This window comes from Centropristis striata, chromosome 8, assembly GCF_030273125.1.
Source record: "Centropristis striata isolate RG_2023a ecotype Rhode Island chromosome 8, C.striata_1.0, whole genome shotgun sequence".
In the NCBI taxonomy this organism is placed as follows: Eukaryota; Metazoa; Chordata; class Actinopteri; order Perciformes; family Serranidae; genus Centropristis; species Centropristis striata.
This window is the reverse complement of record NC_081524.1, coordinates 29527232-29552710: the sequence shown is the minus strand read 5'-3', so window position 1 is coordinate 29552710 and position 25479 is coordinate 29527232. Positions and strand designations below refer to the sequence as shown.

Sequence of the window (25479 nt, the reverse complement as noted above, 5' to 3'; positions counted from 1 at the left end):
TAAAAAATGTTGTGCGGAAGTGATGCGGCTTTTAAAGTTCCTACCAGTCTATGGTTCCTACGTAGCTAGCTCAGACGTCTTAACATATTTTGTTTTGGATTCAGCGACTCATTTTTGACGTCTTAATGGCAGTGCTACAATGTATTTTCTGTCGTTAACTTTTAAAGAATGATGTGACATTCGGCTATTTACTGCGGCATCGATACAGCGAAAAGGGTAAAATTGGAGTTCTGCAGAATTTATCGCTTTTATTCTCAGCTGACGACACGAACTTGGCCGAAATGCACTTTGTTTACTAAACATAACGTCTCAAACCCAGATACCATACAAAGCTTCGGTGTTCCGGCATTGTTTTCCAGATTATGTGTTTGGTTATAATGTGCGCTCTCTGAGTGTCTGTGTTGTCCCACTGTTCTGGAAGGCACCACACGGTAAACGTCAGGAATGTGGTTTGGTGGTTGAAATCTCCTGTTAAAGGGACGAAGAGGATTGATCCTCATGAATGGATACATCGATCTACGTTTACCGTAAATTTAAACTATGTCCCGTTCTCATTGATTGCTCTGTTTTACAAAGCTAGAGAAGAAAGCTAACAGTCATGTTTTGACAGCTCAGCTTGTCTGTAGGCTAGGTAGCCTGGCTAGCTAACGTTAGCTATAGCCAACTAACAGCAGCTTTGACACAAACAACACAAGCTGAAGGAGGCAGCTCACCTGTCTGGATAATGTTACTGGACTAGTACTCATTTTAGTGTTTGTACCGAACTGTAGTCTTCAAATAGTAGCAGTGTCTTCTTTGTAGTTTATGTTAGTGGTATGTAGCTAAAAGCTACAACTGAAAATACATTTAAAGTAACCTTAAACCTCCAGGAGATTTTGGTTCAAATTTGTTAACTTCCTATGCATCCTGTTTCTGTTTAGCATCTTTCAGTCTGTCCTTACATCACATGCATGGCTCCTTTTTCTCGACACAAACTTGGCTATCAGTCAGATTTTTCATTTTATTTTAATTAACAAAGTATAAAGCTGCCAGGAACCGAAAATACAAACAAAAGGCAAAGGGTGACTATGGAAATGTACCATTAAAAAAACATTTATACACACAAACAGCAGAAAAAAATAAATAAATAATAAAACTACAAAACAGTCTATTTCCATGTAAATTAAAAAATAGTAAGTTTTTGTTTTAGAAAGAAAATTCACATTTAAAAAAAAAAAAAAATCAAATGATTGCACTTTCAACTGGCTTTCTCAGCTTGTCTACATATTATCATATATAAATAAAGTTATTACTCTAAATAAAACATGTGTATTTTCAATAAATAGATGGACTCCAGAAAATTAAGACGAGGTTTTAGGATAACTAGCTAGTGTAAGTTACATTTGCACAGTTGGCGTGAACTAGCTAGTGTCCTCAGGGCACAGAAACAAGTCAGAGAAGAGATGACATTTTACAAGACAGATCTGATGCTAAACAACATATCCATATATTTCTCAGTTGAACTGATAAAGCTTACTAATAACCGGCTAGCCTGAACTGCTATGTGTTGTTTTCCCTAATAACGTTAACATCAGAGTTACTAATGTTTACAACGTTAACTGTTACAGTATCATTGAGCAGACGCCGAGGCGTATGAAACTGTTCATATAACAGTTTATTTTTGCATACAACAATTTATCATGCTAAAACTTTATCACTATTTGTAAACATGAAAAACTTTGTTTTAGTTGTCCTCAAGTGTTGACAAAGTATTTAAGAGACCTGTCAAACTATTTGGGATTGATCCAGTGGGTGTAGTCCTACTTGAATATTGCAAATGGGACTGTTCCCCATCTCACAGGTTGTCCCTTTTGAGGTCTTACTAATGAAATGACAAATTATACATCATCATCACTTATTGTATTTATACAATAAGTGATGCTAAATGTTTAGCAACAGCCTTTGGGTTTCTGGCATCCTAGGTGTTATCACACCTTTCTAGTTTGACCTGATAAACATGATGGTGATAGTGCAGCTGCAATGTCCCCACCTACCACATTAACCCTAGGTGTTTTCTCAATGTGTTTCTATATTTGGGAAAGCTTTCATTTATGTTGAGCTACTAATGTAATTGCAACACATTCCTCCCCTTAACCTATTTTGTGAAATGGATCAACATTCAGAATTGTGTTGAGTTGTACTCTATGGTGTTCTTACGTGTGTTTGTCTCTGCCTAACCTACAGGTCATGCATGCAGCCGGGCCTCTAGCCTGCGCTTTGTACACCTCCAGCGCTTGAACCAGTGTCCCTTCAGTAGGTGGAGGCTCTTCCTCCCTTTAGCCTCCGTTTCTCCCCACATCCCCCATCAGCCCCAGAGTTCCCTATGTTAACCCTCTTGAGCATGTTTTACTATATCTGTCTGCGGCGACGCTCCAGGAGTGGGACTCGAGGTGAGGCTCTGACCAGTCGGCGGGCCGTGGAGTCCGGCCAGAGGGCGGTGTTGCCGGTCAGTGTGGAGGTGGAGCAGTATGCCAAGGAAGTTCTCGACTTCAGCTCCCATTATGGCAGTGAGAATAGCATGTCCTACACCATGTGGAACCTGGCCGGGGTACCTAACGTCTACCCCAGCTCAGGAGACTTCACTCAGACGGCTGTATTCAGAGCTTACGGAACATGGTGGGAACAATGTGCCAGTGCTCCGCCACCTTTCCGTCGCACCCCTAAAGGCTTCCACAGCCAGGATTATATTGAACTGGGCTTCGAGGAGCCCGTCTACCCCACAGCAGTGGAGGTGCTTGAGACTTATTACCCTGGAGCCATCGTCCAGATTCTGGCCTGCTCTCACAACCCCTTCTCTCAGAACCCACCTACTGATGTCAGGTAAAGACAACTTCTTGGAAGCCATCATTAGTCATTCTCAGCATTCCAAAGGACATTTTTAGTTCAAGGTTCATGTATCTAAAACACACAGTTGCGCAGCAAAGTTGTTGTCCTGTTTTTGCTACACAAGCTAAAAAAAAAGACAGCCTGAGGAAAGAAGCTGTTCTGTAGTCTGTAGTTGTCTAACATAACAAGGAAAACCATGCAGTACCTTCTTCTAGTTTTTGGAACGAACCCTTGAGACATTACCAGCCTTATTTGTATTATTTGTATTTATTACTTGCATTATTATGTTCTTGCAAACTCATAGCTTCTTGCATTTGTATTCTTTATCATATTGGCTTTCCTTTATTGTTTTCCTGTTTTTGTGAAACACATCATGGTATTGATATTGAACGTGCTAAATAAATAATGTTTATGGCTACTATAGGAAATAGTCTTAACTCCCACAGTGTCCCAGCAGAGGTATCTAACAGTGAAGCCAAAAGGTGCAAATGTAAGTCTGAAGTCTAAGGGACAATAGTTTGAAGAGAAAATTGTGAGGAGGGTACTATGCACGCTGCAGCAGGTAATTTTGGGTGGTTAGATAATTTAGAGTGAGAGTAGAAAGTGGTCTTTGATTGACAAACAGATTGATATGAATTGGGCTTCTAATGACCCTGTGAGGTGCTGTGGAAAAACATCGCAATTTGTGGAATTGTGCTAAATCTTTGGATTTCACAGAGGATAATAGGTTTAAGTGATAGCTGCTTTGCCTGATAAAAACGATTTAATTTAAATATATATTTGCTTTAAATGAATCCTTGATCTCTTTTTGATATCATACAGCATATTATAGCAATTGTTGGACAGTCATAATTACAGTGAACTCCAAGGTAAAAAGAAATTCCTGTATTTTAAAAAAAAAAACATTTCTTCTCTTAGGCTTGTCTTTCTCGCACAATAACAGTATGTGTATGGGAAACTGATTAGGAATATAAGGTCATTATCAGGTCAATGTAAACAACAACAAAAACAACAACAACAGTCTGTTCAAATCCCGCTGTAATTATGGTATAACTTGTATCCTTTATAAGTCAGCACTGCAAAGCAGGAGGCTGCTACAGTAGTTCATCACTGTCCTTAAAATATCCTTCACGAGTCATTACTGGTTTTGTCAAACCATCAATCTGTGAAGTTGTCACTGCAGCATGGTGAAGTCCAACCCTTTTTCTTCACAGAGGTCGTAGAACATTGGATTCAGTGCATGAGGCATACAGAACAAGTTCAGAAACAGTGAGCTAGAATCATCCTAGCATCGATATGTCTATACAGCCGCACATACAGGTGCATCTCAATAAATCAGAATTTGATGGAAAAGTCCATTTCCAGTAGTTCAAGTCAAATAGCCCCAAACAAGTATTGGGTGCATATACAAGTGCTGGTCAACGAATTAGAATAATTTGAAATAGTGCAATCATTAAATTCTTTGAATGCATTTTTTGTGCAGAAAGCAAATCAGGTGTTCACCGCACCTGTCCTACTCGTTAGACTAATCACAGAACTCGTTACCTGTAAAAAAATTTGCTCAGCTGAGCTTTCCAAAAGGCCCATTTAGGCCATTTAACTGTGACACTGTTGTTTTATTGAATTAGAATAATGGAGAAACCGTTTCATTGAATTAGAATAAATGCTCGAATTTTTGTTTTCTGTGAAGAGTGTTCACTGTGCAGTATAAAGTCAGGGTTGAGTAGAATTTCTAAGTTGTAAAATCAATCATGGGTAAGCAGCGCGACCTCTCAACCGGAATAGTGGCTCAAATTCAAGCCCTTCGCCAACAAGGCTTGACCCAAACTAAAATTGCTGAGCAGCTCGGCATCAGCCAGTCTTCCGTCTGCAAAGCTCTCAAGAAAAACTGCAGCAAGCGCACCAACTGTTCCGGCGTCCGAAAAACTTCTGCTCGCGACAACAAGCAGCTGAGAAAGATCGCAGTCAGCAACCGGTTCAAGTCCACTTCCGAGCTCACCGACTTGTGGAACAAGCAGACCGGCGCTGACGTCTCCAGATCAACCACTTACCGTCGTCTGCGCGAACTCGGCTTCAAATCTCGCGTTCCAGCAGTAAAACCGATGCTGAACAAGAAACAAATGGCGAAACGGCTGAAGTGGGCCAAAGAACACGGCGAGTGGACTGCTGAAGACTGGCAGAAAGTGGTCTTCAGTGACGAATCACGCTTCTGCATCTGCTTCGGTGACCAAGGTCCTCGTGTCTGTCGTCGTGGTGGCGAAACCTACAACCACGAGTGCGTGAAAAGATCCGTCAAGTTTCCCCAGAGCGTTATGGTCTGGGGATGCATGTCCGCTCGAGGTGTAGGGAAACTCTGCTTCCTCAAGAAGACTGTCAATGCTGCCGTATATCAAGATGTTCTGGAAACGTTCCTGATTCCGACTGTTGAGGAACAGTTCGGCGAAGAAGACTTCATATTTCAACAGGATCTTGCACCGGCTCATGCGGCAAAGTCGACCAAAGATTGGTTCACTAAAAAACAGCTTGAAGTTTTGGCATGGCCGGCCAACTCGCCTGACCTCAATGTCATTGAAAACCTTTGGGCCATCGTCAAGCGGAAAATTCGCGACAGAAAGCCTACTACGCTGGACCAACTGAAGCAGAACATCGCCACTGCCTGGGAAGCTGTGAGTGCGGAAACTTGCGACAAGCTGGTCAAATCGATGCCGCAGAGACTTCAGGCAGTCATACAAGCCAAGGGGGCAGCCACAAAATACTGAGAAAGTGATGATTCTAATTATAATAAAAATTATTCTAATTCAATGAAACGGTTTCTCCATTATTCTAATTCAATAAAACAACAGTGTCACAGTTAAATGGCCTAAATGGGCCTTTTGGAAAGCTCAGCTGAGCAAATTTTTTACAGGTAACGAGTTCTGTGATTAGTCTAACGAGTAGGACAGGTGCGGTGAACACCTGATTTGCTTTCTGCACAAAAAATGCATTCAAAGAATTTAACGATTGCACTATTTCAAATTATTCGAATTCGTTGACCAGCACTTGTAGATGGACATACTTTTCAGAGGCCAACATTTCCATATTAAACATACTCTTTAAAATTGGTCTTTTGTAATATTACTTTTTTTTTTAGACACTTCATTTTAGGTCTTCATTACATGTAAGCCATAATCATTATAATTAGAAGAAATTATATAAATTAAGACATGAAATGTTGCATTCTGTGTGTAATGGGTCTATATAATGTGTTATTTCCACCTTTTGAATTCAATTACTGACATAATAAACTTTTCTATGATATTCTAATTCATTGAGATGCACCTGTTAATAAATAATCATATTTATAATGGTAAATATGATGATGGCTTATTCGATGTACAGGAATATTACCAGCAGCTTGAATCATCTGGGATAGCCATTTTTCATTACCGTTATCTGACATTGTATTGACCAAAATGCAATCCTGATGGACTGTGAATGTTGTCAGGTGTTTAACCCTTTATCAGGCAAAGAACCATATTTGGTAACTTGAGCCAATCAGTAAATCATACAAGATTCAAGCTTTTCTTTATTGTCATTGTATTAAAATAGTATACAACTAAATTTATGCGTGCTTCTCATATATAAGGTGCTTTAAGAAAGACATTCAGACATTACACATATGTAATAAGTAGTCTAAAAAGATAATAAATAGTTTAAAGGTAAAAGATAAAGTGGTGATGGATGCAAATGATGTGTTATTGTCTATTTAGGGTTGCTGTGGGAAAGAGACTATAATAAATATAATAATGATAATAATAATAATGACAATTGACCTCGATTTGCAATATAAAAATGAAATATTTTGCAAAAAGTCTTGCATTATTCTCCAATATCACTTCAGGGTTGATATTTTCAATTTCCAGGAGTGCCCTATAAAGGGTTAAAGCCATTTAAATAAATGGCTGCACAGATACTGTGGATTGTGTGCAATACACTGCATGTATACTGGATTTCACAAATCATCAGTGTTTATACTGATGGCCTAAGTTCAGTGAGAATTCAATTGTGGTTGATGTTGCCACATGTTGTGGCTTTACAGTAAATCTCTTCTCTTGTCCAGGTGGGAAGTGCTGTGGTCAGGGGAGCCCACCAAGGTGCTGACACCCCAAGCACGTCAGTTTTCTCCAACCATCAAGCATATCAGCTTCCCCACTAACCTGCTGCGTCTGGAGGTCAACAGCTCCCTGCTGGACTACTACACCGAGCTGGACGCTGTGATCCTGCGTGGGGTCAAAGAGAGGCCAATGCTGGCCCTCTATAAGATGCCTATTATCGACATTAATGACCTGAGTGACAGCGAGGAGGAGCTGTCTGATGTGGGAGGTCCATTCAGACAAGGAGGAGACATCAAGCAGCAGAGGACAGGAAACGGCTTCTTTGACAAACTGCCCTATGAGGTGATTACAGACCTATACGATACACTGAATCATTCAGGCCTGAGCGGGAGAAGACAACAAATTTCCATTTTTGCTGTTTAGAAATTATCTTCTAATTCCTTGTAGGGACATTGGAAGTAAAAACAATAATAATAATAAATAATTGGTTATGGTGTCCCCACACAGGAGGTCCTGCACCAGTACTTATGGTGGAGGCTCCACCATTCATACTCCATGTCATACAAACTAAACAAACTAAAGTAATGTTTGGGTTCAGTATTACTCACCAAAAACTCACTGAATATCTTTGAATTCTAACAGTATGTTGAATGCTTTCACTTCCACATAATTAATTTGCAACGCCGGCCTTTTAAGTTCTGCGTTGTTTCCATCTGTGTTTACCAGATTCTTCACTGCCTTTGTAGGTGTGTTGCAGTATTTCTTGGCACATTCTGCTCGGGATGCCACAATGAGGACATTTTTCCACCGATTTGATAAACACGTTCATTAACTCTGGACATTTTACAAAAAGAGAAATTTGTTGATGACGCTCATTTGGCGGTCTTGAAAAATTGGAAAAAGCTTAAGTTTTTCTTTTTTTTAATCTAGTGTTTGAATAATGCTTGATTTTGAACATAATCTCCTCTTTCATCTACACAATCACTCATGTAAACTGAAAATCTTTTAATATTTGAAATAAAATGATCCCGTCAACAGGAGCCGACTTCCATGCTGTCCTCAGAGTTACCATCTGCTCTTTCCCCTAATTTTTCCCAATTACATTAATAGTAACAATTAAGATGTGATGGCTTCCAGATTCTGGAAATTTTCAGTTTGAGTTCCTTGAAAGTGCTGGAAAATACTCTACTCTTAAAATGCTGTACGAACCCTGACATTATAAGTAGGTACAACAAGTAGGCGCGTTTGACGGCAAATCCTCCGCCACCTCTCATCATGAGTTCAGTCTGACCCCTGCTCCTCTGCAGTGCATCTCTGCTGCTGCTGGACAGAGCAGAAACTCAGTTCATAATTGTAGTTTCACTCATCTGAACATTGATAACACTAAGTGTTTTACAATTGTTTTTTATTTGATGATTGTGGGTGCTGATTTGCGAAAATGAACTAAATTGATTTTATATTTAATTAAAAAAAATCATAAATACATAGCCGCACAGCACTACTAAAGGTCAAAATTTCCATCGGATACCTTGTAGCAAGTGCCAGTAAATCTCAGACATGAAGGTGCTTTTTACATATAAGCACAATGAGGAGCAAGATGTGCAAGGAGGTCAACTGTCTACTAGTTTTATTGAAAATAAATAATTTAACTTATTACCATTTAAATCTAACTAATTAATGACAAAATATAAAGTTAATGGCATATAACACACACATACACACACACACACACACACACACACACACACACACACACACACACACACACACACACACACATGGGAAAAGAAACACAAACCCAAATAAACATAGTAAGCAAACAAAACAAACAAAAAACTCAGAGCCTCAGTTCTTGTTCTTGTTCTAGGGATTAACTTGGAAGCTGTGACAGGGACTGACCTGTGAGGCGATTATTGCTGAGCATCAGTATGAATCCTATATTTGATTGAAAAATTGACTGAGACTGGTTTTAACAGGAGGGATTTGAAGGCGGCTTGACTGTCTAGATTGGTAAGAGTGAATATCTTAATTGAACTTAAATTATTCCCAGAAAAATGTGGGCAAGCTTTCAGTCTTGTGGACGGCTTTACAAACAATTTCACTAATTTGCAGCCAGTTGATGTCAAATACAGATACGATTTTTAGTTTCTGGAAGAGTGGGGCAGATGGCTGTTTGATGCTGGAGAATGTAGCTGTAACTTTTACAAACTAGTTCTTAATTGCTTGTTTTGTCTGATCAACAGTCCAAAAAACAAACATATCTAGCTGACAAAGATTTAAAACCGAGAGGAGCAGCAAATCCTCACATTTAAGAATCAGGAACTGGAGAATGTTTGTCATATTTGCTTTATAAACTACTTTTAAACCACTAATCAGTTTTATGTCTGTTTTTGCATTCCAAGCTGTAGCTCATTTCCACTGAATGTACCTGATGTAGAGTACTGGAAAAAGAAAAATCAGTGTAGCCTCAATTTGTTGCCTTATCCCATACAATTCTTCAGAGGATCATCTGTCACAGTATTATGTAGATTTTTTTAAACAAAATGAATGCTGCTGATGATCATAACTTACAATAAACTCAAAGGTCATTAGCAGCTCTAGGCCTAACATCATTATATGAGAGAATATGAACACTGTATTAACCAGTGTTCCACACAAACACATGAATATTGTGGCTTAGACTCATTCTGACACTTGATCTTGTGTGCACTCACGGACACAGAGTCATTTTCATGCCATACAGACGTATCATGTTGTTTGAGGCGAGCTTCAAAACACCGGCGGTACTCTTGATATTCGTTCTCTTATCTCCTCTCCAAACCGCTGCCATTAACAGCAGTCTTCACAACCGCCGTGTGTTTGTTTCAGAAACACAATATAGCTATTATCTGTCAGCTGATACCCGCTTGAACACCGTGTATTGTTAATTCACTGCAACACACACGAGCACAGTCATTCTTTCTCTATAAGAGGCACACGAACATGGTGCAAAACAAGCCGGCTCACCTCTCCACTGATCCTGCTATCAGTGCTTTGTGTCCCAGATAAACACTATTTAGATCTGCCTGACAGAGGGGACGCAATTAACATTCTCCAGACTACTCTGTTATTCTCTGTTCTCTTCCAGCTTCTACTACTCTTTAGTCTTCTGTCTTATACTTTCGGCTGTGTTCTCCTACCAGACCTAACGACCCTATGTTTTGTCTCCTCTCTTTCTTTTTGTTGCCTCCCCCCCTCTCCCCGTCCCCCTTATCCTCCTTTCTCCTCTCCCACCCCGTCTCCCCATCTTCCATCCACAGCTCATCCAGCTGATACTGAGCCACCTGACCCTGCCAGACCTCTGCCGTCTGGCCCAGAGCTGTAAGCTGCTGCACCAGCACTGCTGCGACCCGCTGCAGTACACCCAGCTGAGTCTGCAGCCCTACTGGGCCCGGCTGAGTGACGCCTCCTTGGGACACCTGCAGAGCCGCTGCACCCTCCTCCAGAGGCTCAACCTGTCCTGGACCGGCAACCGTGGAGCTCTCACCCTGACCGGCTTCAGCAGGTCAGACTGTCAGCGTGAGAAGACAGGGAGATGACCTTGGAGTGTTAACAAATACTCACAAGGATTTGTTTTGACGAAGGGACATGCTGAGACAAAGAGAATAGATTGAAAACTTTTTCCTGTAATTCATGACAAAATTAGGCTTTATTGTCTAAAATAGGGACAGGTAGACTAGTGGGTTGCCAATGTGGGATGAATACGTTCCTCTCTGCGTCCTCTCATGTCTTCTCTCTCCATGTATTCCTCCCCCTCAGCTTCTTGAAGGCCTGTGGTCTCAGCCTGTGCTGCCTGGAGCTGTCCTGCTGCCACTTCCTGAATGAGGCCTGTCTGGAGGTCATCTCTCAGACTTGTCCCGGGCTACAGGAGCTCAACCTGTCCTCCTGCGACCGCCTCCACCCGCAGGCATTCACACACATCTCCAAACTAACACGCCTCCGCCGGCTGGTGCTCTACCGCACCAAGATAGAGGTAGGCACTGTCAACAGTGTATCTGGGAAACCACAATCAAAATGACACTTTCACCTGCGCCCGTACATCTGTTCTGTCCAAATACAACAGGTGCACTGTAAAGTGGTTATTGAAACGTTTGTATCCCAAATGGCTGCCATGGCTGTTTGTAATATCAGAATATACAGGTTGCTTAGTAACTTTGTAGCAAGACTACATTTCTCTTTTTTTTTAGCCATTTGTCAGTAGTGAAGATGTCATGCAAGAAGTTACAGTAGGGTCTGTAGGTTTTGAAGAAGTTAAAGTAAATAAAATAATCTAATTTTACGGGAAAATTGACTGACACAATCTTCATCTACTGATGAAGATTGTGTTATACTATTTAAGCACTAATTTGAGGGGAAACAATTAGTCTTAGAATGTTTGATGTGCTTTGTATTGACTGTCGTATTGTTGCAAATATTGCAGAAACGGTACCCACGTACAAGCACCATCCACAAGCTAAATGCTGGTAAAATATGCAAGTTGTCGGTAGATTTGCTTGGTTAATATTCATATTAACATTGTAGAGAAGAAATGCTTGGATGTCAACATGTCTACACAACAGAAACATGAGCATCTTAGCTTTACAGTAAGTCATTTTATGGTCAATCCACATTCCTTACAGCTCCATTGTTTTTCGTTCACAATCTAGGACAGTTCCTGTAATCAATTTAGTTTTGCTGCTGTGATAATCATTTTGTCACTTGTTTGCAGAACCTCTGCAGAGCAAATTAATCTAGTGTTGGTAGAAGAGATGATTGTGTCTTTATCTGTCTATTTACAAAACAATATACAGTCATGGAAAAAAAATATTAGACCACCGTTGTTTTCTTCAGTTCATTTTTAATGCCTCGTACAACCAAAGGTACATGTGTTTGGACAAATATAATGATAACAACAAAAATAGTTCATAAGATATCCATTATAGCCATTTCTATGGTTTTCTTGATAATGATTTTGGTTATTATCAAGAAAACCATGGAAAATGGCTAGATATCAGCTCTTAAATTAAACTCTTATGAGCTATTTTTGTTGTTACCATCATGTAGGCTGCGATGGTCAGGTATCTAACCACCAACCCTTCGGTTGGGGGGCAACCAACTCTCCCAACTGAGCCACAGCCGCCCCATTAAGGCTTAAACTCTGTCACAGTGGCCCGGGTTTGTGGCCAGGGCCCTTTCGCTGCATGTTGTCCCCTCTGCCTCCCCTTTCCAATCTATCCCTTGCACTAACAAAATAATTTAGGAAAATGTTTCCATTAATTTCATTACTCCTCCTTAGTTCTTCCAAACAGCTGGACAACGCTTGACAACAACTTGGGAATGTTGTTAGTGCTGATTGGGTAATTGCAAGTACCCCACGGCCATATAAAGCAGTTAACTTGGTGGCGTAGAAAAATTCAGAAGTCTGGACAAGAATAGCTTCATTAATAAGAAAAAAATATATATATTAAAGGTTTAACTTCAATTAAACAAAACGTTTTTGTTTAATTGACTAAACTGCCCTAATGGCAGACTTATGATCCCCATTAACTGCTTATTTGATGGTACATGTTTTGGGCTGGGTGTATGTTGTTTTCTTTTGAGATGAACCGAGTCAACTCCGAGCCCACGGGACACAGTACGGGACACGTACTGCGTGTGTTCAGGTTCGGGCCTGTCTGACGTGTAAAACGGCTGTATTGTGTTTTAGTGTTACACCTCAGCGTTTCTCCAGTGTTTGTCATGTTTCAGAGCGACGTTGTGGGCACGAGGCAGTGTAGAGTTTCTGCGGTGGAGCCAGGCAGCATGCTGCAGGTTGTTTATACCCAGGCAGACAGAGCAAGCTGTGTGTCTGTTTGAGGCTCTGACATCTCAGCTGTCATTACCCTGTCACTGCTCTAATTAAATGGCTAGCACGCCGGAGAGAGGCGTTTATAAAGATGCCAGCAACTCAAGCACACGCACTAAACACACATACACACTCACACAAAAGGCTTTCACTTTCATGTCTGACACTTTCTCCTTCCACTAAGGTACTTGTGTTGGCAGTTGCAGTGTTGAATTCCCATATCTCTATCCAGGCTGCAGTGTCACTGGAGAGGTCTCTGTCCTCACTATGCTTGACTTTGTGAGGAGACATAAAAACTAGCTGTTGCTCTGTATTAAATTCCCTTAAATACAATAAGTGTTCCCAGAGTGCCCCAGGCAGCCGACAGGAAATCACTTAGGAGGAACTTTGGATGACATGAAGCGACATGCTACTGGTATATAAATGATCATTGTTATTTTAATGTATAACTTTTAGATTAACACTCAGATAATATGTCTGGGGTTTAGTTTGTTGGTGAACACATAGCTCTAGTACAAAAGTTATTTAAAGGTACAATGTAAAGTACTTTATGTATTAATGGCTTAATATTGCCAATAGGTGAACGGATTGTAACGTAACTTAAAAAACATCTATTTTTTAAAGTTTTAAAGTGTCCCCAGACTTTCTTGGTTGCCTATCACAACATGTGGACTGATTTCTATGTAAAGCACTCTGTAAGGTTTTACTGAGAACATCCAAAGGATGTGACCGGTATCCATGTTCCTGAGTACCTTGCCTCTCTTTAGCTCCCCTACAGCCCCAACAGTGTGCAACACTAGCTACCGTTGAGACGGAATCTGCTAACGATAACAAACTAATGGCATTCAGCATAACACAATGGGAAAAAAAAGTTTATAAAGTAATATACCAATATACCTTGGAAAGCCTATGAATTCTCTTTCTAGGCCTGTAGTTTGCGGTTGTAAAGTTTCATGAGGCTGTGATTATCCTAGAGGTCTCACCTGGTCATTTCGTACAATGAGGTAAAAAAATAAATAATTCTTGAATCCACAAGAGTCTCAGCTTTCCAGTCGTACCCAATTTATACAATTTCAGTACTCTTTACTATGCAAAAATATTCAAATACAATAGCAGGCAAAAATAACACATATGGTAAGTAAAATGACATCTCTTTCTTTGTTCTTTTCCTTGTTGTCTCTATAGCAAACGGCTATCCTGAGCATCCTGACTTTCTGCATGGAGCTGAAACACCTCAGCCTCGGGAGCTGTGTGAGGGTGAGAATACACACACACACACACACACACACACACACACAGGAAGAAGTCCAAGTAAAGCACAGTCTGCTAACTACACAACCCACCATGTGGCCTTGTTGGATAGCAGCTTGTCCAAAAGATGCCGGAGACATCAGTAGTGTAGCAGTAATTGAGCTGCTAACGATAAACTGGTTGGGTGTAAAATAGACGAAGGGCAGTGATAATGGCACTGATCACAGTTTAAGTGAATACTTTATTTTCCATCTTTGGCTCTAAATTTGAATCAAATCTGTGAAAGCAACAGCCAGCAGCTGGTTAGCTTAGCTCAACACAAAGACTGGAATTGGGGAAACAGCCAGCCTGGCTCTGTCCAAAGGTAACAAAATCTGCCTACCAGCAACTGTAATGCTCACTAAGTAACACATTATATCTTGTTTGTTTAATTTGCACAAAACTGAAGTGGAAGGCAAACAGCAAATTGTTGTTTTTACACTCATACAAATTAAGCAAACTAGCTGTATTGTCTGCATATGTCTGTTGGACAACTCAAAAATTGTTATAGTATTTGGGTTAATGCAATGTGTTACATTACTGTTTACCCGAATAAAAATTGTCATATATTCCTCAAAATTACACTCAAAGACACCAAGACTTTCAGGAAAAATCCATAGAAAAAGCCATGCTGTGACGTTTTACTTTTTAGAGATTTCTGCAACTATTGCATTTTTCAGGGATTATAAGGCAAGCACTTCTGTTCTGGTAACTGCTGAGAAACCTTTGAATGCTCTAGGTCTCTAGTTTGTAGCTGTAAAGTTTAATGAGACTGTGATTATCCTAGAGGTCACAGCAAGTCATTTTATACAGTGAGGTCAAGTTTCGGAAAATGGCCTCACTACAATGAAATGGCTGCTATGGGGACTAACATCATCACACATGAATACAGTTGATCCCAGTATCCTCACTGTAGTATTAAAACTGAGCCCCCACCGATAAAGGGGTTATTGTATATTTTTCTAAAAAGAAAAATGAAGTAAAATGCACCACAAACATATCATTTACTGACTGTCTAATGTGCAAACTCACCCGATCTGACTGACTGAGTGACTCAGGAACTCACCAAACCACTTTGTCACTGGTTTAGTTTCCATCCAACTGATGCAAATTATCACGTAGCTAATGAGAGAAGGTGAATGGAAATTCAACATTTCAGTGCAGTGTCTGTTGTGCTTTTTCTTAAGCTTTAAGTGTCATTATTGGTAATGAAGCTATGCAACACCATGCAACTCTTTCTATCAAAAGTTATTATCCATCCATTGCTAACTCAGAGAAATGCTCTGCATGCTGTTATTTCCATGCTTAGGGTGCCTGCACTGACTGTGTGGATGTTAAATTGCATTTATTTTCTTTGGACAAAAGGATGAAATATGACCAACATTAACTGATACCGTAGAACAATACCAGCCTTGCAAACACAAATCAGTTCTTTAATCTGGACAAGGTGTCTAAAGTAAGTCAGGTTATGTCCCTCAAACAAGTTAATGCAGCTAATCAGCTTTTTATTATCTTCACATTTCAAACATTTGCTCAAAATTCACAAGACAATTGGAGGAAAATGAGTACTAACTCACTCATTACTTCATTCCTTCTCACAGTGTAATTTTCTCAGTGCTGTCCAGTCTCCTCCTAAAGGCAAATTATTGAATTCTGACAAGAGCAAGAACATTTTATGGTACCTATAATAGCTGAAGCAAAGACCACAGAATCTCTTCCTCTTGATAACGTTGCTTATGACAGTCACACTGTGACCACTGCACCGTGACCACCAGACCTTGATGGATCGGCACAATACAGGAACCATTACAGCCATTATTTACAAATCATTACAAATCATCATCATGTGGACCCTCCAAAGACTCTTTCCCAAAGCATCAAACACATGATGGAGAGAGCATGAATAGTTGTTAACTGTTGCCCATCTTTCCTGCAGATTGAGGACTATGATGTTGTGGCCAGTATGCTGGCTGCTCGCTGTCGCTCACTCTGCTCTCTGGACCTGTGGCGCTGCAGGAACCTGACTGATCGAGGCCTGGCCGAGCTCGTCTCTGGCTGCAGGTAGGCAATACCAATGGCTTCAGTGCTGTAAACAAAGTTTGTCTTTTTCAGGGCACGAGCAGGCAATGACCTGCGAGATCCCTATTGTATTTCTAATGATTCTTTATTTTTAGGGCCCAAGCAGGCAACGACCTGCGAGGTCCCTATTGTATTTCGAATGATTATTATTATTTTTTTTTATTATTCTTGTACCCAAATGATCGCATTTTTCACTGCCTAAACATACCCAAAAACTCATGAAACTTTAAATATAAGTCATAAATGGCGAAAATTTTTAGAATCTATTGTCATCCTGAATTTCCACCACTAGATGGCGCTTTAATAAAGGAAAGTGCGTCTTGGCTAATAACTCCCACATACTTTATCGCACATTCAAAAACCTTATATCCACGCATTCACTGAGTTGTGCTGAATTGTTGTTGTGCTGAACCCAAAGAATACTCAAGTTATTAAATAACAACTTCCTGCAGGTGGCGCTATTATCAACACAAAACACGAAGTGTTGCATATCTCCATATTGGTGTGTCTGAATGACATGAAACTCAAGATCCTACTTCCCCATGAGCCTCTGAGGCTCTGTGCAAAATTTTGGCCGATGACCACTAGGTGGCGCTCTTTAGAATGAAGTATTTTATATCTCCAAATCGGTTGGTCTGATTAACACCAAACTTGGTATACCTATTGTCAATGCCCTCCTGAGGATAACCCTTGAAGGGTTTATTGATCGGCCCCTAGGTGGCGCTCTGGTGGCAGTCTAATTTCATATTTGGCACCCTGGCCACACCATGACATAACTAGGACTGCAAGCAGTACTGAACGGGCCCTCGCAGTACACGCGTGTCGGGGCATGCTGCCGTTGGGGTGTGTGCGTTATAGGGGCCAGTCTATACCACTCCTATGAATTTCATTGCCTTAAGTGTTAAAATGTGGCCATGGTACCAAATATGAAATTAGACTGCCACCACAGTGCCACCTAGGGGCCGATCAATAAAACCTTAAAGGATTATCCTCAGGAGGGCATTGACAATAATTGTACCAAGTTTTGTATAATAATGCACAAACTATCCCTTTAATCCTCATACAGTGTCTGTAGGAGGACTCTTAACTGATATGTATAAGTTAGAAGGGGCAGGTAGCAATGGTGGAAAGTAACTATGTACATTTACTCAAGTACTGGACTTAAAGTACAATTTTGAGGTACTTTTATGTACATTTAATGTAACTTTATACTTCTACTCCACTACATTTTGAGACATATATTGTACATTTTATTCCTCTACATTTAGCTGACAGCTTTAGTTACTTTTCAGGTCAAGATTTAAAATGAAAAACATGATACATTTAAAATGATTACCCATTTTTATAAATTAAACCACTTAAAAGTTTATTAGGTAGTTAAAATGAGCGGAGTGGAGTCATTTCACAGTGTGGTATTAGTACTTTTACTGAAGTAAAGGATCTTTTCAGGTCGAGATTTAACATAAAAGAGTGAGCATGCGCGAGTCACTTCGCAGTGCGCTTTGTTATTATCAATTTGAAGAGGCAACACATTCAAATAAGCCCCATGTATTAAGGTTGCAGGCTTTAATGCACTAAACACATTATGAAGGTAAACAACTAAATCTTGCAGCTGTGGAGCCCAAAGGCAAAGCAGAGCTAATCTGTTTTCAGTGACTGTGTGAATGTGTGGACTGAGTCACCTCAGTGCTCTCCTTCATGCTCTGTGGTTGCTCAGGCTGCTGGAAGAGTTGGACCTGGGCTGGTGTCCTACACTGCAGAGCAGCACTGGATGTTTCCAGAACCTTGCCCGCAGCCTGCCCCGCTTGCGCAAACTCTTCCTCACTGCCAACCGCACTGTGTGCGACTCAGACGTAGAGGAGCTGGCCGCCAGCTGCCCCTCACTGCAGCACCTCGACATACTGGGTATGTGAATATCTCTTCACAAACTTTTGTCATCTATTGATTATTTTGTAATGATGTTCATAACAAATGTATTTGATTTTAGCTGTTGATATGTTTAAATCAAACAGGATTCAAAGACACACTAATATGAAACATTCCATACGTAATATTGCGTCATGTCAACAACATTCACCTTCACACATGGCCCTTATCACATCTGTGAATAACAAATGGTTGGTCATGTTTACATTTTTTTTCTCCTTTTATATTGAATTATTCTATTGAATTGTTTATTTTATTATATATATTTAAAAAAATATTAAAAATACATATATTTCTCTCTTACCTGTAGTGCTACTTTTAAATCTAGGTTGTTTTGGTGTGAGTTGCCCAATGTTGATCATAAATCATAAGCAATGTCTGTTTTGAGAAATCCTGGCCCAGTTTTTCCAGATAACCCACAGACCATTTTGTGAGCAGTTTCATGTTGGAACTATTGTCTTTGTACCATACTACACCCGTCACTGCCCAGAAGGAATGGTTTGACATCCTTGCTCACCTGAGCTGGCTAACGTTACAGCTCAGCTGAGGAAGTCACCATTATTGTTTCCATGTCACGCTGTCACCATCATAAGCCTCGCATCCATGAGTAGCTGCACACTTCCCTTCTATCCAGTGATATGGTTGGCAGTGTAGTTTGGTAAGAAGAAAATAGTTCCTGCATGAAATGTGTATGATCATGATCTCTGGAAAGAAACATTGCTGTTAAGTTTTTCAAATGTATTTTTTGATGTTGTGCCATCTGACTTTGTTTTATTCAAGAAAAGAAAGACATCCCTACGGCCAATATCTCCAAGACTCTGAAGCTCCCTTTGAAACAATCTTGATTTGATCTTGAGTAATAGATTACCAGCATACTGGTCAGAAAATAACTGTGCATTTTTTTTATTTTGAGGTGAACTGTCTCCTTAAGACAGCATTGAATGTTAATGTTTTCGTTTTCATTATATACTGTCAGTATGCAAGGTGAAAGGTACATGCTGGTATGATGATAACTCATTCATATCACTCACTCATTACATGGCCATGAAATTGATAAACACACATTTTTTTTGAATGGCTGCATTTTCCTGTGGCTTTTTATGTCATAACTGAAGCATCACTTTACATTGGACATGCCTGTGACATATCCCAAGTTTTCATTTGAGAATTTGGGAAAAAGTTAACTGCAAACGGAAACTAAAATAATCTACTTAATAATAATATGAATAAAATACTGCTCACTAAGCAAAGTTGCAACAGCATCTCACAGCAGTAACTGCTGTGCACAAACACTATAGTTCCAGCTGCATAAGGTGATGGGCTTGGCAGCACAGTATCATGACAGGTGTTATTCAGGCTGGCTACGCTGATGCACCAGTTACAGGTTGGTCTTTCTGCTGGAGAGTAAATCATGTGGTAAACATGATGCTTGCTTTTTTGGTTCTGGACTATCTTATGTTTCACTTGTAGACATCACAGAGGATTTTTTAGATTTGATTTATTTAGAAATTTGCAGATGCTGTTATTTTTTTTGCTTTATCTCATGTATTTATTTCTCTGTTCTTTCTATGTGACTTGTTTCACGTTCAGGTACGCGGCTGGTGAGTCCTGGCTCCCTCAAGAAACTCCTCCAGTCTTGTCCTCGACTTCTCCTCCTGGACGTCTCCTTCTGTTCACAGATAGACATGCGGGTCGTCCAAGAGCTCTCCGGCCTCTTCCCCAATGTGGCCATCAAGAAGAGCTTCACTCAGTGACCCCGGCATCGTCTCATTTCCCACAGTCCAGAGGAAGTAAGAGGAGGGAAGTGCTTGCCAGCAGACACTGCCCTAAAGTGAATCAGAGGCAGGTCAGATGCTGTAGGAGATTGCTGCCCTGCCTGCGTCTGTATCACAGACAAGATCTTCTTTTAGCGGTCAGTAAATAAAGCAGTTGTACTGGGTGCGGAAGGTCTTTGGATCAACTGGCTGAGGAAACAACTACACACTCAGTCACAGGATTATAGAAAGTGAGACTTTTTAGTTGTTGTTGGGTTTTTTTTGGACACTTGAAATCAGGGTCGTCGCAGTAAAGCTGCTTCATCTTCCCACAATCTGAATCACTGCTTATTTATTGCCAAGCAACACAAGGCAAGGAAATATGCCTTGGTACTGGATGCAAAACAAAACATTTGTGAGCAATCCTCCTTTGAACATCTTGTTAGGACAACTAAAGAAGGATTAAAAAACGTGTGAAGCTGCAGTAGGATTTGGTAGTCACATATTTATGTTAGCTGGTATCATAATTAAAGATCAGGGCCTTGGTCAGTGCCTTGTCAGAATGTGCAGCAATCACGTTGGCTGGTTTAACGCATGAGGGTCATTCTGAAGGCATCTGTCTCCGTCAAGCCAGTTTGATTTAATTATAAGAACTCATACTTGATGCTGTCATGTTCAAAGGTATCAGGAGCTTTAATGGGGAAAACAAAGGTGTGAAGCAGCCTTATTTCAAACAGTGCACTGTGTGGATTGTGTAAACTCAAACCTAATCCAAGTATCTCACGTTATTTGTTGCTGCACGCCCACTGCATAACAATCTTACATTGGAAAGAAACACTCTTTACACCTGAGATTTCCTGAGAACATGTTTTCACTTGAAACACGTGAGAACTTGTGAGAAAGCTGACTGAAACATTTTCATTAACACATGTGCTATAAATGACGGAAGTAACACATACACTGACTCATTTGAAATAAAAGAAGTAACACAGTGCGACAGTCTAAAGATATACAATTTAAAATGATATAAAACAGAGAAAAGCAGCAAATTAGCTGAAGCAATTAGTAAGTTATCCAAATTTTGTGATTAATTCACTATGATCTATGACTATGATCACTTTCAGCTGTGATGGACCGGTCTGATGCAACAAATGTTGTTTGATAGCATAAACCTCTGTGGGGAGATCTCCAATCACAGTAAATGTGCTCCAGTGAGTTTCCATACATTTACCTTACATATACTGATTAGAAAAGAGCTGTAACTTAGATTGTGGCATTTTAGGTGATGTTTAATACATGTTAAACTCTACGTGAGACTTTTGTTGGCTTAGATTTGTAGAAAAAAAAAATCTACCGTGCCTGATGCAGGTCAATTTCTGTTTATATTTGCCCTTTGAATTAAACAGGGTGTTTTATTGTTCTATTTTTGATTTTGTAAAAGACATTTCTATTTTTTAATTTGGTAAAATAAGGGAAAAATGTATAATTTTAAGTTAATGGTAAATCAGTAATTGGATTGATAGATGAGTATGATTAGGTCATACCAATCATTGTTTTCATTGGTAATTGTTTTGGTTCCATAATTTTAAGGTGATAATGAGAGAGTTTGGTTTCTAAAGATAAATGTTACATTTGGAAAGCCGTCACTTTCACCGTGCTTTCATGATGTTGCATGATTTTCCTGTTCTCTTTCACACTGAGCTCTCTGCCACTGCTGTTTGACCACTTACGTATTAACTACCAAAATGAAGCTCCACTGACGGGACGGAGTACTGTAGATTGAGGATGTTAGTATGTTAGACAGTGTAAACACTCTCTGTGACCTCAGTATTTGTCCTGAAACTCAGGGGTTTTAATATTTCACCCGATTTAAATTCCTTTTTATTTTCAATTATTTTGCTCCAAAAACCAGCACAACAAACATCTTTACAGACCGAGTCAGCTTTGAGATCATCTGTCGTCAGTGTTGCTCTAAGACAACAAAAACAAGACAAATGATCAGTCAGCACTGATGCAAATGGAAGCGAGAGAAATTATAGCTTCTTGAGTGTGGAATGTTGCACTAATCGTATGATTGTGAAAATGTATTTCTTTCCCTGATTATTTAGTTTGTGTAATCTATGAAGCCACAGTTGCAAACTGGCAGACGTGCTTAAAAGGTATTTGTTTAATTTCTGTGAAAAAAAACTTGAAGTTTTTTTTTTTTAAAGCACATGCTACTAGTCAATATTGTGCCTTATACTGCTGTTTGAATGTGGCGTGATGTCCATGTGGTATAGATTGTAGTGCTTTGCTTTTATGCCCTTCAACCAAAGTAATACGCAGAAACCTGGTCTTTATCCCCCTACTATATTTGACCGGTTTAAATGCCATATACTGTATATCAGCCATGGTAATTAATATATATGCAAAATGCTATTTATTTATACTTCCCTGTGTGATTTAAAACTGTAATTTAAACATGTTATCCTAATATATATGAACAGTAATACACATTTGGGGAAATATTTTTTGTTCTTCTTTTGCCCAAATGAGAGAAACCCTCTCACTGCATTTGGCATATTTAGCCGAGCTGATCATAAACACTAGAAGTACATACTTAACCTAGTTTGGCACAAAAAATGGAGGCAGAGGGAAACTGTTATGTTAGCACTGTCAACTGTAGAAGTAGATATGCTTCCCAAGTCAAAAGTTGCAGATGCAGAAACAAATGCAATGTGTGAGAAATGGTAACCTTTGGAGGTTTTAATTATCCAACAAGTGCGTGACAGTGACAGCATCCACTATCACAAAAAGTCCTCTTCTTAATATTGGGCTTGTCAGACACAGAACACTAGCTTGCTAACCACAACCCTCAGTCCTAAAAAGTTATTGTCTAAAACTTAAATGAAACTGAATGTGATCATTTCCTTATCCATTGGAACATATATTCAGTTGAAGTCTGTACAAGCACAAAGTGCAAACTGATAAATTTTGTTTCTGTAAATACTGTATGCATTCTGAATTCTGAATTGGATGCATTGTGTTTTTTGTTGGTTTTACACAGCATCCCAGCTTTTTGGGAATCAGGGTGGTATGGAGATATGCTGTGTGAATAGGTTAGTTTTGAAGCTTTTGGTATTAAAAAATATAATATTGCAATTAAAAAATGTTTAATTGTCAATAGTTTTGCTGTCTAAACTTATTTTTTGATTGCAAAGTGCAAAGTCTTGATCTCAAACGTATTCTGTTTGATCACATAATAAAAACACAAAGCAACCCTGAATATTGGAAGCACATTTGTGCTTGTCAGTTCTGATGGTGCTGTGTAGCTATTTATTTTTTGGACTTAACATTCTATGAATACATTGAAATGACATATTGGGTTTCTAAATTTGGACTGATATTTTTTTAAGAGTCAATATATTTGGATGTATGTTTTAGGCAAAAAATAAGTTAATCAGCATTGAAGAATTCAGTGGGTTCTTTTTAACTCTTGTAGCTAAAATCCCAGCTACAGTCGTGATGCTAGCAATTCCCCTGCCTCCAGTCTCTGTGCTAAGCTAGGCTAAACCTGAATGCCCACAATTCAAATAGATTGGGGTGGAAACCCCCAAATGTTGGACTGTCCCATTTAAATTGCATTCAATGAATATATATATTTTCTCTTTTTTTCAGTCACAGTTGTGTTTTAAACAGAATGGCTGTGGTTAGGACAAACCAGCCTTCCCGTTCAGATGATGCAAATGTTACTTCAGTGAGCTGAAATCGTGTAGTTGAAGATTAAATCTTCTCGCAGGCTGACTGGAAGCCAAAAAGTGCAAACATCACATTTACCTGTCCCACCTAAACCCAGGAAGTATTTTCAACTATATTGTGACACTATTACTTCACAAATCACTATAGCAACACAGTGAAAACACTGACAATGTATAGTATGTACAGCAACTGTCACTGTCTGACCAATGAAGCAGTTCAGTTTAAGACCTTCCTGTATTTGTGTTGTTTTAGCTCCCTACCTTGAGTGAGTGGGACAGCCCTGCTTTCTGTAATGAATATGCATTGTCTCTTCTCCCAGTCTGGATGTGTGATCAACCTTTGTGCCATTGGTAGGACATGCAGTGAAGCTCCCTGTGCTGCAGTGTGAAAGCCACTGTTGTGTGAAAAGATTGTGCCTCTGTCATGATGAAACTGGGTGCTTCACTTTCACCAGATTTTAAATAAACTGAAGGCTGATGACTGATACAGCAGGCTCTCTCTCTGTGTGTCTCTCTCTACATATGTGAGTGTGTGTAACTTATTAACTCATCTGAGACAACTCATTAATCTGGACAGAAACCTAACTCACGAAACCCCTCTTAGTTCAATCTTTTCACTTGTCCAACAACCACCAAATCTAGTTTGGATGTAATTAATCCTTAACTCAGAGTATGATGTAAAAAAAAACTGCGAACTGAACCATTTGGTCTGTGTTGGCTGGCTCAACTTCATCATCAGGATAAAACCCAAACGGGCATGGAGTTGTTCTAGTTCCTGTAAGTCGCCGTGTTTCCCAGATGAGAAGACTGGCCTCTGGTGGTGGCTGCTGTGCATTACACATAAAAAAAACAGCATGACTACCAGTAAACATTATGGAAGAGGATTGCGGCCTGGTAGGAGAAAAAAAATGAGAGGAGGGAAAAAAAATAATTACGTACTTGCAAAAAAGTTGAAATACAATGTTGAGAAAAAAGTCAACTTTTTGAGTTTGGTAAAGTAGACTGCAAGCTCCAACCTGATTTTCCTCAATACGTCTAATATATAACTACCAAGAATAGCTAATTTATGTCGAAGTTATTTTTCGTACTACTACACCCTTAAATATTGTGGTTATTGCTCATTTTGTGACATTGGTGAAAATCAGATTGTAGCTTGCAGTTCGGAAAGACGTAAGGAAGAAAAAATAGAATGAAAGAGAAGCATCTTTATTATTGACGGTATTGAAAATCATACTGTTGGAATTTCTAGATACCGTGGTATACTGTTTATACTGTATAATACAACCCAAGCCAATGGGTGAGAACCATAATGATTTTAGAGGGGAAAATAAACCTACTGGCATGTGGCCAAAATAGTGAATTTCTGAGCTGAAATGAGGAGAGACGTTTTCTATGTGGATTGTGCAACATTTTGCACCAATATCACTGCAAAGGTAGTCAGAAGGCTGACTTTATATATAGATTAAATAAAAACTGAAATAAATAGCTTAAAAAAAACACCAGTATTGTATGTTCAGCATCAGTCAATAAATTGGTCAGACTCTACAATAAAGTGTCTACATTGCTGCAATTACCATGCTAATATTCCATATTCCCTTACTCTTCAACTTCAGTGCTCAGTACACCATCACTGATGGAACAAAGGGAAATTGTGTTACTGTATCATGCTGAGGCTACATAAGTAGAGTCGTGTCAGTGTGATTAGGAGAAAAGTAGGGTCGTCTACTGAATCCACAACAACTAGCGAAGCCATTAGTCAGGATGACTGACTGGATAGTCGTGGCGGAATGATCCTTTTTGCCTTAACCCTCTGCCATTTTACAGTCTATTAATACCACAGAGAGAAGTGACATTAGCTTGTCTTCTTAACG

At 39.6% G+C, this 25479-nt stretch overlaps 1 protein-coding gene across 2 annotated transcripts; it reads left to right on the top strand.

The window, feature by feature from the left end:
• fbxl4 (F-box and leucine-rich repeat protein 4) lies at nt 1-24100 on the top strand. 2 transcript variants are annotated; one of them, XM_059339096.1, is made up of 9 exons: nt 1-216; nt 2224-2859; nt 6965-7301; nt 10259-10503; nt 10758-10971; nt 14008-14079; nt 16049-16173; nt 17909-18096; nt 19708-24100. In XM_059339096.1, the coding sequence occupies exons 2-9, from the start codon at nt 2363-2365 to the stop codon at nt 19869-19871; spliced, it is 1842 nt and encodes a 613-aa protein (XP_059195079.1). In that variant the 5' UTR covers nt 1-216; nt 2224-2362; the 3' UTR covers nt 19872-24100. The 2 variants fall into 2 exon arrangements, with proteins under 2 accessions (XP_059195079.1, XP_059195078.1); XM_059339095.1 differs by lacking the exon at nt 1-216 and adding an exon at nt 268-527.
• Nucleotides 24101-25479: the final 1379 nt, after the last annotated feature.